Genomic DNA, 13,848 nt, shown 5'->3' with positions numbered 1-13,848 from the left:
CCGCTGATAACGCCGCCGCCGAACGAACAATAATTGTTGTTAACGTCGTGATGATAACATTTAAGTAACATCACGTATTCGGGCAGCCGCGTACAACAATTATTATTATGCCCCGTGACGATCGGCCCCGGCGTCGACTTTTTTCGTGATAACTCGCGCTGCCTTCGCCCTATCATTGTTGTTACCTACACATTATTGTTTTACGTTTGTTATCGTCGTTGTTTGACGTCGCATTTCTCCCGTGTGTCCGATCCCTTTATTGAAATAATTATATTTCAATATTGTTTTCCCTGCTTGTTCGCGTACCATTGTCCATTGTTCGTTAACAACGACGTGCAGTCATTAAGATTTATAAATCGGTCGCCTCACCGAGTGAATAGCGCACGGCCATCCGTACGAGCATCGTTGCATTCGGTCGTTCACTATGGCCGGATTGAAAGCTAAACGCAATAGGAGACCGACCGTCTACTGTTGTACAGACGTTATTGCGTTCGTATCCGTATAATGCGTCTACCGCCGTTCGGACAAGTAAATGCCCGTGTCTTCTAGGGACCTTTTTGCCTTTTTGGCTTTCCAACTTTAAGGCCTCCCTAGTTGATTTGTCATAATGGTTACATGATTCGTTCACAATTTGACATCCTATCCTGTTTTATTTTATTTTATTTTCATTAATCCTTTGTAAAAACAAAGCTATTTAACTTCTTAGTTATTAATGTAGGTGGTTCTTTAGGAATTCACTCTGATAATTTTATTGAATTTCTGAAATATTTTTACTACTCTTACTACCCTTCAAAATCTGATGCTATTGTTAAAATACAAGTCCACAGATCAGAAGTTAAACTTGTTTCACATGTGCTACATACCAAGTCATTGTAGATAAAATACAACTGTGCTGTATTGATAAGAACACACTATTTCCAATGAATGCTTTTGACATATTATCCAAATATATTAGCTTACTACAAATTTGTTTCAATAGTACTTCTTTATTAGAAATTGCATTGTGATGAAGAAGGGCAAACAATTGGTTCATACAAAATAACCCTTAAACAGGGTAAAAAACTAGTAGTGTTAATTTTTCTTGGACCAACATTATTAATGTTATATATATCTCTGAAAAACTAATCTAAATTAAATTATTATTTTCTCAAATTACTTACACTTGAACATAATAACATTAAATGTTTCATATTATGTAAGATTATAAATGTTATTTAGAAATAAGTTTATTACTTATACAAATAACAATTTATAGTTACTAAAAAAAAAAGAAAAACATTTTATGCATACAAACCGTTTTATAAAAATATTATTGATTTTTTTTTGTTTTATTATTTATTTACTTAATACTTATTACTTATTATTTACTACTTTTATTTAAGCTTATAAAAATAAAAGTTTTATTTTCTAGATTTTATATTGTATTTTTTAAGAGAACAACATACCCGAATGTGTTTTCTCTGTCTGACACACATTCAACATAGTAGATTTGCATTCAATAGTTTAAATATAGTGATGTTAAATTTAATATTAGAGTTAACTGATCTATAATCAAACTTTAAGGGAAGAACATTATCTATGCTTTGTTCATTGATTTTTTTACGATGTTAGTTTTTAAATGAGATGAGTTTGTAAAATATTACAGTTAAAAAAAACTCATAACTCATTTAAAAATAAAAGTATCAAAAAAAGCAACTAACAATGTTCTTCAATTAAAGTTTTATTAAAGTTCAGTTAACTCTAATATTAAAGTTAACATCACTATATTTATACTACTAAACACAAATTTGGTACCTATGTTGTATGTGTGTTAGATAGAGAGAACAGAAGCGTGTATGGTGTTTTCTTAAGTTAACAGAATGAGACTTATTAAAATGGAATTGTTTTAAATTGTGAATGAAGCATGAAATGTTTTTATTTTTTTATCATTAGTTAAATAATTAAATAATTCTTTCAAAAGTTCATATAAGAATTAGATTTGTTTTAGTACTAAAAGATTTATTATAATTTTCATAAAGTTCAAAGCAACTATGTTTTAGTACCTTTGACAATTATTTATAAGTGATAAAAATTATTACCTAAATATTGTAGATAGATATTATAGGTATAGTAATATATTAATGTGTAAAAATTAATGATTTAAAAATGTCTTTATAAATAACATTAAAATTGAATTATTAATTTTTAAATAAATAGCAGTATTTCTTTTTTTTATTAAATTTTTTAATAGATTAATAATGTTATTTAAGATAATTAGAAACACTCAATACATGAAAGCAAATAAGGTTTTACCAGTTATCAACATTGTTTGACTTCAAGTAAAAAAATCAATTTATCAATTACCTAGATAACTGACTATATTTCTGCTAAGTCACATACTTAACTATTTAAATGGTTAGTATTTTGGGTTAAATAATAATGGGTTAAATATGGCTACATTTACCATATGTATTTATTTTAGCTCTTTTTCATACTAATTTAGTATTTATATTTACTATTTAATTCATACTAACTGATTTTACTTTCAAAGAAAACATAGTTATAAAATAGAATACATGTAAAAAAAAGTATAATTCATAAGTCTTAAATATGAAAAGTAATGTTATGTTAAGATTATTATACATTTTTAATTACTAAAACTTATTTCATACCTGTTTATTTTTATATTTATCTCTAAAATTGTATAGTAAGAAAAAGATTGTTCAAAATTTTCATACTATCAAAGCCATTGCTGAGTTAAACTTATTTTGGTTACCTTTTTTATTTTTTAACCATTACTGGTTTGTGAATGTTGAAATATTTTTTTATATTGATCATGAAAAACTTTAATGAAGAAATTAATAAATAAGTAAAAATATGATTTTGGATTCATATATTTTAAAATATAAGTTTTATATTTGTACCTCTATTACTTAAATTGATAAAATATAAATAAATAATAAGCAGAAAAAATTTTAAAATTTTTTGCCCGCATTTTTGTTAAATTTTTTCACAGAAAGTACACTATAAATTTTTCTTCTATTTATCTTAATTAATTATATATTCATAAATATTTTTAAAACATCTATTACTAATATTTTGTTAAAGTAGTAATGTCAATAAGCATTGTCAATACAGAAAATGTAAACATAATACTTATAAATATGACTTTAAATTATTTATTACATAATTCAATTTTTTCTGTGTTCTAATTTTTTTTAACAAACTTTATTTATCATGCATTTAAATATTTTTATAATTATAAATAGTATATTGATTTTGAATGAATGCAATTGAGCTTAGTAATTTGTCTAAGACAGCCTTACTCGCTACATACTGTTTTCAATGAGTCATCAAGAAACAAAGATATTTTTTTTATATTTCATTTTTGAATATGGAACTTCACAAACATATTATATTGATGTGAAAATGGTTAACATCAAGTGGGCAAATTTTTATACGGTTTTATATTTTTTAGACACTTAATTCAAAATTTGATTTATTCTTTTTGTTTTTTGTTTTCCTTTAATATTTCTTCCAAATATATATCATTTTTTAACTCATTATGTTTGTGAAATAGTTTTGTATCTGAATGCAGCTAATTGATTATTGCTTGTTGTTTTGAAGTGCCCGTGATAATTTAACAGTTATTTTATTTATTAATATTTGTATTTTTGAAATACATTCTTATTGGCTCAATGATTTTTTTTTCTTTTTTTTGGGGCACAAAAATTTGGCAGGTTGCAAGTTGAGTATTACTAATCTAGGAGAAAATTGGCAAACAGTTTTTGGGTCTAGAACTCTCATTTGGTTGTAGATATTTTTAATTTAAGTGTCACTCAATATGTGAATTGATATAATATTTTTATTTTACTAATTATCTTGATTAAAATAATTAATTATTGTCTTTATTCATTGTTTAATTTTATAAAAAGTAAAGAAAAATATTTTAGCTAACCAAGAAGATAACCATTAATTATATCAATTTTAAAATCTATTGCCAACTTGTTATTATGGTATTAACTATTTAATTTATAACTATTTATATTCACATGTATGTAATATTTCATTTTATTATCCTTTGATATTTATTAATGTTACTTTATACAATGATATTCTTAAAAATACTCAGTTATTGAATTAACAGAATTTATATAACAAGTTTAGAGGAAAATAGTAGTTGAATGTTTAAGTTAATTTAAATATTATATTTGTATTTATTACAGTTTTATTCCATACTTGAATGCTGTGAATGTTGTTGACCATCAATATTTTTTTTATTGTAAAGAATAAAGAAACTAAATATTATTATGGGTATAGGATATTAAATTTAGTTTTCAGATGTCATTGAAAACTGGTTTATTATAAGACTTCATCATGTTTATAACTTTGTAGGGTATTACTATTGAAATGTAATTATTATGTTATTATAATAAAAACATATAATTAAACAAATAACTAAATCTGATACATATGTTTAACCAGATTAGTTTACACTTAATTGGATATAATATATATAATATATTTATAAAGTATAATAAAGTAAAATTAATATTTTTGGAATTATTGAAATAAATTTCAATAATTAAATAGATTATAATATTGTATTTATGATATCTAATCTTAACATAAAAAATAATCTATAAATTTTAAGTTATTTACATTTAATATAAAAAATATATATATATATATATATTTTATTTATTTTTAATATTATAATGTAAAAATTAGTTATATTTGTATTATTCTTAATGTTTCATATCAGTATTTTTTAATAAATGATTTAAATTTTTTTATCTACTGTTTGCCAAACTATAATGTTTTTATGTATTTTTATTGAAGTTTTTTGAACTTTAATTACAATTTAGTATTAGTTACTTATATAAATAATTAATATTGTATTTTTCTTTTGTTTCATGATCTCTTCAATTACTTCAATTTGATGTTAAATAGCGTAAGTTATTAATTTCTTATGTTAAAAATAATTTTTATATTTATTAAGTATATAATATGTAATATAATGTAATGATTTAAAATCAATTTACATACATTATTTACTTATATAAATTAAATATTTTATGAGTTCTAATATGTTTTTATTTTTTTGCAGGTTAATGACCTTAGCCTTTGCTGGATCAATTGGTATGACATTGGTTATATTAGCATGTGCATTACCAGATTTAAAGTAGGAGTTAAAAAATTAATTTTTAATAATTGTATCATCTATGATAGTACCTTATTCATTTTTTTAGTTCTTGGTGGCCATTTATAGTAGTAGTATTTTACCTGTTTGCGCCATTGCCGACCATGTTGATGAAACGGTACAATGATTATTCAGGATCAGGTAATGCCAACATGGAATTGGCTGTATTTCTTACAATGGGTATAGTGGTATCATCATTTGCCTTACCTATAATTATGGCCAGGGTCCAGACTGTAAGTTTTTATTTTTTCAAATATTTCATATAGCTCTTGAGTTGTGATTCTTTTTAAATAATTTTATTAAATCCTTTTTAGATTGCGTGGACAGCCTGTAATTTTACATTGTTTGGAAACGTAGTTGTTTATTTGACGTTTATAGGATTTTTCTTAACACTTTACCAAGAAGACACTGATTATAGTTTATGGTAATATATTAATTAACTCATATATGTTCAAATGCTTATTCCTTATTTTAAACTAATATTTTATATTAATTAATTAATAGTCTGTACTTTTAAAGCAGGTATCTATTTTAGTTAATGTATGATTTTATTTAATTTTGCTTAAGTTGTGTATTAAAATATTATTTTATGCCTAGATAAAACAAAATTTACACTTACTAGAAGGATCAAAGGATTTCTAATTCTACTTTTTTTTTCTTTTTTTTACATAGAAACCATTTGTTATTAATATTTTAATTTTAAATAAAATTCGCTTGAAGTTAAAATATTTTAAATTGTACCTATTATAATATAATGATTATTTAAATTTAAGAATGTACTGATATAAGTAATATATTTTCAATGATATGTTGGTTTGAGTCCATTTAATTATTTTATATCCTATGTGAACAAAAAATATCAATTAAATTTTGTTTTATATTATATTATAGTTTTTTAAATTTTAAAAAGAAAGGTTAAAATGATAAATTTGTATGATTACCTTTAATATACACTATTTCCATTTTTATTATAATTGAAGGTTTGTATTTGGTTACATATTATGTTAAATTCTACTCAAACCAATGTTTTCTAAAAATGTATTATTAATTTATTATTGTCAAAAAACCTAAAAAGATAAACTTTTGAACATTGTATGTATTTGTATGTATAAATTATTATTTAATTATGTTATTTTTTATTAAACTGTTTTATAACAGTTTGTTTTACTGATATAATTTATCATGATTTTATAGTTTTTGATTAATTCATATTAAAATATTGTAAAACATTAGATTAATTAATTTTGTACAGGGGTTGTAATAGTAAATTAAAATATATTTATTATTTTAAGCTATTTTTTATTAATTTTAATAATTATAAGTTTTTACACTTAGTGGAAGTATTTAAAAATAAAATATAAGTACTTAATCATATGAGAAATAAAATATTATGAAATATTTTACAAAGAATACCAATAAAAATATTTAAATTCATCTTTGTATAAAAACATTGAAATTTTTAAATAAAATAATAGACAATCATCTTATCTAAATCAACTTTTTTAAAATTAAATTTAAATTTATTGCTATAAATTTTGAGATAAATTCTCTCAAAAATATTGAAAAATATTATTATGGACATTATTTTTTAGTTAAGATAATTCAACTGTAATTTTGTTGAAATTATAGTATCATGATTGGTTGATATTTTTATGTACAAGTATTTTTTATAATCAGCTACTGCCCATCAAAAATAATCGATTATTTATGATATTATGTTTTATGAGTGCAACAATTTTTTTATCTAATCTTCTAATTCAATCATTTTTACATATTCTTGTAAGAGTACTCTGCCTTTTACACTAAATGATTTCGAAAAGATTATTTTGGAATGCAATTAAAATTTTTTTTACTAGTAACTGCGTGTTACGTTTCTTATTTTGCTGAATTATATTTTGCCCACCAATTGAAATACAATTTGGTGCCACTGCAACTAATCATAACTTATGGAAGATCTTACTAGTTTTTGGTGTTTGTAATAAAAACTACCATATCAAGTGGACCATTTCAGAGAATATTTAATATTCTTTACCCACATGGCTGTCCTTCAATCTATAGAAAATTAAGTTTGTCTTAGGATTTCATAAAAGACTATCAGAAACACAAAATATCAATTAAAACATAAGTCATGAATCATAATTATGAGAAAACAGAAAGTGAAATACTCTAAGCTTAAAGATGTGCGCACGTGAGTGTCGGATGTGCCCGAGCACCACTCGAAATGTTATAAATGAGACCATACAATTTATGTTCAAGAATGAGGGGCCCTTATTTTAATTGATATTGCTCAAATTAAATTTAATGTAAATATTTAATATAAAATATTTGATAAAAATTAATGTTGTTCTGTAGAAAAATTAAAATTAATGTTCATGCAAAACCTTATGATAATATAATAGCTACAATTGACTACAAAAGTACAAATGATAAATTATTGAACATATCTAAGAAAAATATTCAAGTTTCAAGGAAAACATATTCATTGGAACTATTACGAGTATGTCACAAAATTAAATAAAAAAATTAAGTTATGTTTATTTAATTATTTATTAAAATACATACACATTTTATTAAGATAGGGTCCAAAAGTATTGTAGGCTTCCCCTAAAATACAGGGCTGTGCACGTCTATGTTCAAGTTGGATTATCACATGAAAAATTATATAAAACCATCTCTTAATTGTACTGATTAATGTTAATTTAACCAATATTAAGAGAAATTCTTTATTTTGCTAATGTTTTAATATTATGTTCTGGTAAAATTAACTAGAGGCCATTGAGAACAATGAAAATAGAAGAAACATGATACTTTTATTGAACACAGGTACATGGTTTGGTTTTGGCTTATACTAATATATACTAATATACTAATATAATAATACATGAACTGTGGTATGAGTTAAAATCACTTTTTTTTCGAAATGGAAAGAAAACCACCAAAACTTAACCTAACCATACCATGGTTTCATAAATTCTTATTCACTAAATTAAAAAAAGATGATGATGAGTAATGATTTTAGGAAAGTGTAAGAAAATAGAATACTCAATACAATGAATATAATAGTAATTATAATTTAATTTAAACAACTTTAAAAGTAAAAAACTTTGTTAGGTCATTTGCTGGAATTGACATCGAAAGGAATTCTGTTAATTGCACTCAATATATCACTATTATTCAGGTATTTTCATAAATAGTTTCGAATTTTGTTTGTTTATTAAAATATTTATATCATTATCTATAATAAGAGTTTGGTTTGTAAAACTTCGGTGTGCAAATGATAATGTGGTTTATTATGTTACACTTATACCTTTAGTATAATAGTGTTAACTCTCTTCATGATAATCAACTCAAATTTAATTTCACTTTTTACTTATTAAATTATAAAATGTTGTTTTTGCTATTTCAAGTAGATGCTAGTGCAAACAATTTAAATAATTATTTTAAATTAAATATTTATGAGAAAATGAATATAAATTGAAGTTGTAAATGGTTAAATTATTTATTTTATGATAGGAGGTTACTTATCATAAATCTACTTAAAATAATATTTTATTAAAACTGAATTTGAATAATGTAGTTTGGGGTGAACGCAATGTCGGATTAACCTATACATAGGCGTAATTTCGAGGGTGCAAAGGGATGCACTTGCACTCTCTGGTTTTTTTGAGGGGGTGCAAAACTGTAAAATTGTACTCTCCCTTAAATTTTCTATATTTATAATGTAGGTATAACTAGTACAATGGTGGGTCTAGGGATTATAATGAAGTGGTTAAAGTGGAAAAAATGTTGTGGGGGGACTGTATGCATCCAAAATTGAGGAACATTCACCCACCGAATTCTAAATCTTACCAACCTTTTTTAGGAAACCATGAGGTTTAAGCCTCTTTTGTTACACATACATGTAGGGTGTAAAAACAAGTTTCCCCCAAAGAAAAATAATTCTATACATATGCCTGCTCTGTAAAAATAAATTGAAATACATTATTACTGTAAAATATAAATACTTTATATATTATAACTAGGTACGCATTATTTCTTTTTTCCACTTGTGCAAATTAATCAAAAAAATATATTTCATGTAATATTGTAATAGGTATTATAATAAGTATTGTATTTTAGTGACCAATGCTATTAAGCGTCCACCCGGATTTTTGGCGAATTAAATTAAAGAGGACGCATAATCTTACCTTAAATAAGAAGGAGAATTTCGTCCCCCCCGCTTTAACCACTGTGTACATCCAAAAAAATATAATCAATATTATATAAATTTAAATATTTATATTATATCTTTTATCTTAACGGAAACATGATTGTTTTGAATTTGCGATAATGATAGATGAACATTATCAGGTAATAATCAGAATATAATAAACAAAGAGAGTAAAAATAAATTATAAGGTGTTAACTAATTATTATTTATTTGTATTAGGGGCAGCCAAACGGTCGATCGCGGACGATTTCAGAGTCGATCATATTAGAATTTATTTTTAGGCCATGTGCACGAAAATTAATCGTTGTGATTATGAACAAATTGTCGATAAGTTTTATCTGTATAGTTTTTATCTTTTATTCTGGTTTATAAAAAAATTTTCCAAGAAAGTTGATCTTAAAAGGTGAAATATATTTTTAGTAAATCGTGGCCGAAAAAAGTTTGGCCGCCTCTGATTTATATCATAAAATGTACTTAATTGTGTATACTGTATACAATTTTGATCGAGGAACTGGAATTAAGTTAAAAGTGGTAAATTAATTTGCAAAGTTAAAGATTTTGAAAGTTTGTAACTTTCTTGATTAGTTTGGCACCCCCTGAATTTTAGCGAAATTACGTCAATGAACCTATAAGTAAATTAAGCATTGCTTAAGGCCCGCAAAAAAGTTCGCCCCGTAGAATTTTTTTTTTTGTATTGAGAAAATTTAAAATCTGTTGATTGGCACTTAAGTTGATGGTCTAACTAAGCCAGACAATAGTCGAATATACTCGACCGTTTATTGCAGACAAAATTCAGCCGACAAAAATGGTTAGATTACATTCGGATTTTGGTTGAATTTACCAAAATTATACAGTATATACACATGTATATTATATACATTATATACTTTGATTTTTATTTAAAGTTATATTTAGGTCTTTTTTTGAATAAATACTAAATGTATTAACTCTTCACACTGAATCATGTTGTAAATAGTGTTAGCGAGGCGAATAACAATTATATCTACTGTTCGTGTATCATAATATTATGAAATTAAATCATACAAACATTTGATTTGTTTATTATCATTTTTATTTTTGTAATAATAACATAGATGCGTTGATATATTATAAATAAAGTTATTATAAAAATTATTAATTTTATAATTGTATCGATTCGATTGGAAAAAATAAAATATTTTGTTTTCATCCGGCATCGGTCGTATTCTAGTGAAAGATCTTTTTCCCGATTAAAAATATTAAAAACTTTATTCTTATTAAAAAATAATTTTTGAATTTTTGAATTTTGAGCATTAAGAGTGAATTTGTAAAATATCTAGGACTTTGATGATGTTATTTGAACTTTTTTAAATGAAAAAGCTAGAAAAAAGTACGTGTAGATAAAAGGGATAAACAAGTGATCAATTGTAACGATAACAATGACTAATTTTATAGTGAATGTATAAATATTTTAGTATTAATTTATAACTTAAAAATGTATTTGACACGGTTATGTATTAAATATTATTTATATTCATAAATAAAATTATAAAAATACAGTTTTTTTAATTGGTAGATTAAAAGCGTGGTTAGAATAGGGTTTTTTTGCTCTTTATTGTCAATTAGGCCCGTCTGACTTATATTATACTTAAGGCCCACAAAGGACTTAATCCGGCACTGGGTCGACGTATAATTTAAAATGGCTTATAAGATTCTGATTCATCTTAATATTACTGTTTGACACGTAGATTATAAAAATAAAATATTTTCAATAATTTAAGATCTGAAAATAAAGAATATCTATAATAGACACAATTTAAAAAAAAAAAAATGTTGAACAGCTTATTACAGTAAGTTTCGACTAGGTATATCACGCGTGATTGAAATTATGATGAGTAGAATACAGATTTTGAAGGCATTTGATTTTTTTCTATTGCTCTAAAACGATGCTGTCAGCTAAAAGTTCAATTTATACTACTTAGAATAAAATGCACGACATTTTATTTTTTTTTTTGCGTTTTTTGTATATTAAAACTTTTTTGGCTAATTTTTTTTTTGCTTTTAATTTACATTTTTCAAAATATGTTCTAAATAAATGTATTTGAAATGTTAATATTTATTTTTATATTATAAAATGTGTACCAAATCTTTTTCAATCATTTCTTGACATCTTTTCTTCGTGTGTTCAGTTTATTATGTACTGTATGGTGCATAGTAGTTTAATTTATCTTGAAAAACAAATAAACACAAAAATATACTCTTGCTCCTCTGGAATTCTCTACTCAGAATTACAGTTTAGTGTTCGTTGTGCATCGAATAGTAATTTAAAAATGTCGAAAATTATTAATTTTTTTTTTAAAAACCCATTTTTAATGCTTTTTTTTAAGCTTTTTTGGAAGATTTATACAGTTTTATTGCTTTAAAATTTGTTCATAATTTAATTTTATTGGTAATATTAAAATTATTGGTATCTATTATTTTAATGAAGTAACAGAAAAATATTAACAAAAATTAAGTAAAAATAATTAGGAAAAATATTCTTAAGTATAATATAGTGCTATATGGTGCTATTGATGGGAAATATAAAAATATTCGTCCAGTTTGTTATTGTGGAAGTTTTTATTTAAATTATAAAGGAGTAAATAGTGCCGTATTAATGATGATTGTAGATGACAATTATTCTTTTAGGTAAATATATATTGGTTGTAATGGAAGAGTACCGGATTGTAGGGTGTTTCAAAATTGTAAAATATTTTCTAAATTGGAAAACTACTGCTACTACTTACTGCCTAATGGAGGATTTATTGTAGGAAATGATGCTTTTTCATTAAAAACGTAATTACTTAAATCCTATTCTTGAAAACAATTAATAAAAGGAGAAAAAACTTTTAACTACAAATTGTTTCGTGCGAAATGAATCGTTGAAAATATGTTGGGATTGCAGATAGTAAATCCTGTATTATTGAAAATCTTCTTTCTTGTGAAGTATTGATTGCTGATAAAATTGCAAGAAAATTTACATTACACAGTTGGCTAAGATTAAAATCGATGTATTTCAATTCAAAAATGTCCAAAGGATCTGTTAATGAAGGAAACATCGACGAAACCATTATAACTAAAAGATCGTAAAGAACTTTAAACAATTCTATTTTTTCGCCAATTTCCAATTCGAGAAGTAATCATTTTTGACATGCTGTTTGAAATTCAAGAGATAAATATCAGGAGTATTCTTTAAATGAGAAATCAGTTCCTTTTATCTTTTAAAACCATTTAGTTTGTGGTGTTTATAAATAATATACGAGGAGCAAATGTTAAGTTGTGCACAATCGTGAATTTTTCGAAAACGAAGAAAAATAATTTTAATTTGAAAAAAATATGATAGTATTCTTCTTTAGCTATAAGTTAATATTTTTATTTTTCAATATAATTACCATTTACAGATATACATTTCTCTTAACGAACCACAAGTTTCTTCATACCGTCACTGAAATATGAAGAAGGTCTCTCTTTTATCTAAGACTTCACTGCTTCCTTGACATCTTCGTCCGACATGAAATGGGTACCTTTGATGTCTCTCTTAAGGTCTAGGAAGAAGTGGAAGTCACAAGGTGCCAAATCTGAAAATAAGGTGAGTGTTGAACTACCTCGAAGTCCAATTGTTTAAGAGTGGCGCTGATTGAATTTGATGTGAGGTCCGGTGCTATCGTGCGGCAACGGCTGGTACCGAATTGGTTCCCGAGCTCTAACCCCACATGCCGAATTGGTTCCCGTTTGAAAAAGATATTTTATTAAGTTGAGCCGAATTGGTTCCCGTTTATTTACGCACATTTTCCTTCTCAATTTTACAGGCTTAGGACTGTCAACTTAAAAGAAGGCTTGGTTAAAAATGTGCGTTAATGTGTGTTATAAAAAAAAAAATGATATAATATATACAATTTTAAATCGTTGATTTGGAAGTCAACTATAGTCATCACTAGGTGTAGGTATAAAATACAAATAATAAAATATTCACTGACACTTTTATGCAGTTCTTCAAGATTAGAAGGTAACTTAGGAATTGTTCTTAATTTAGCAGCATTCAAATATTTATGGACTCTGTTAATATCATTTTGAAGTAGTGACTCACTATGAATATTTGAAGCTATTTCCTTACGTTTAATTTTAGATGGTCGCTCTGTAATAAGTTTGTCACATTTTCTTTTTAGTGAATTTGTCAATTTTTGTCGCACAAGTTTACCATCGTCTTCACTTTCGTGGTTATGTGTTAATACTTCTTCACATAAACAATCTCCGTTCAATTTAATGTATGCTTTACATTTTCGTTTTGTACATATCCACCTCTGTATGTTATCTGCTAGGTTCTTTTGGAATCCAAACTTGTAATTGTCAATAATCAACAACTTAGTTCCCTTTTCACTAAACATAAACTCCATAATTAGGAAAAATTAAAATTAAAAAATATAAATTAAAAATACGA

General features: G+C 24.8%; 2 protein-coding genes across 4 annotated transcripts; one reads left to right on the top strand and one right to left on the bottom strand.

Annotated features, from left to right (window-relative positions):
- Positions 1–51: 51 nt before the first annotated feature.
- LOC112682449 (leptin receptor gene-related protein) lies at positions 52–5,889 on the top strand. 3 transcript variants are annotated; one of them, XM_025553056.1, is made up of 5 exons: positions 53–441; positions 5,090–5,164; positions 5,232–5,415; positions 5,497–5,606; positions 5,780–5,889. In XM_025553056.1, coding segments are annotated over exons 1-5 (387 nt in total). In that variant the 5' UTR covers positions 53–424; the 3' UTR covers positions 5,781–5,889. The 3 variants fall into 3 exon arrangements, with proteins under 3 accessions (XP_025408840.1, XP_025408841.1, XP_025408842.1); XM_025553055.1 differs by lacking the exon at positions 5,780–5,889 and having other exon boundaries at positions 52–441; positions 5,497–5,748; XM_025553057.1 differs by lacking the exons at positions 53–441; positions 5,780–5,889 and adding an exon at positions 4,836–4,933 and having other exon boundaries at positions 5,497–5,754.
- Positions 5,890–13,220: 7,331 nt separating this feature from the next.
- LOC112682456 lies at positions 13,221–13,796 on the bottom strand. The gene is made up of 2 exons (XM_025553060.1): positions 13,305–13,796; positions 13,221–13,234 (listed from the first exon to the last, which is right to left on the bottom strand). Exons 1-2 carry the CDS (start codon positions 13,793–13,795, stop codon positions 13,231–13,233), a joined length of 495 nt encoding a protein of 164 aa, XP_025408845.1. The 5' UTR covers position 13,796; the 3' UTR covers positions 13,221–13,230.
- Positions 13,797–13,848: the final 52 nt, after the last annotated feature.

Source organism: Sipha flava, unplaced genomic scaffold (genome assembly GCF_003268045.1).
Source record: "Sipha flava isolate LNK unplaced genomic scaffold, YSA_version1 203_pilon_pilon, whole genome shotgun sequence".
In the NCBI taxonomy this organism is placed as follows: Eukaryota; Metazoa; Arthropoda; class Insecta; order Hemiptera; family Aphididae; genus Sipha; species Sipha flava.
Note: the sequence above shows the minus strand (reverse complement) of the source record. Positions and strands in the feature narration are given on the sequence as shown.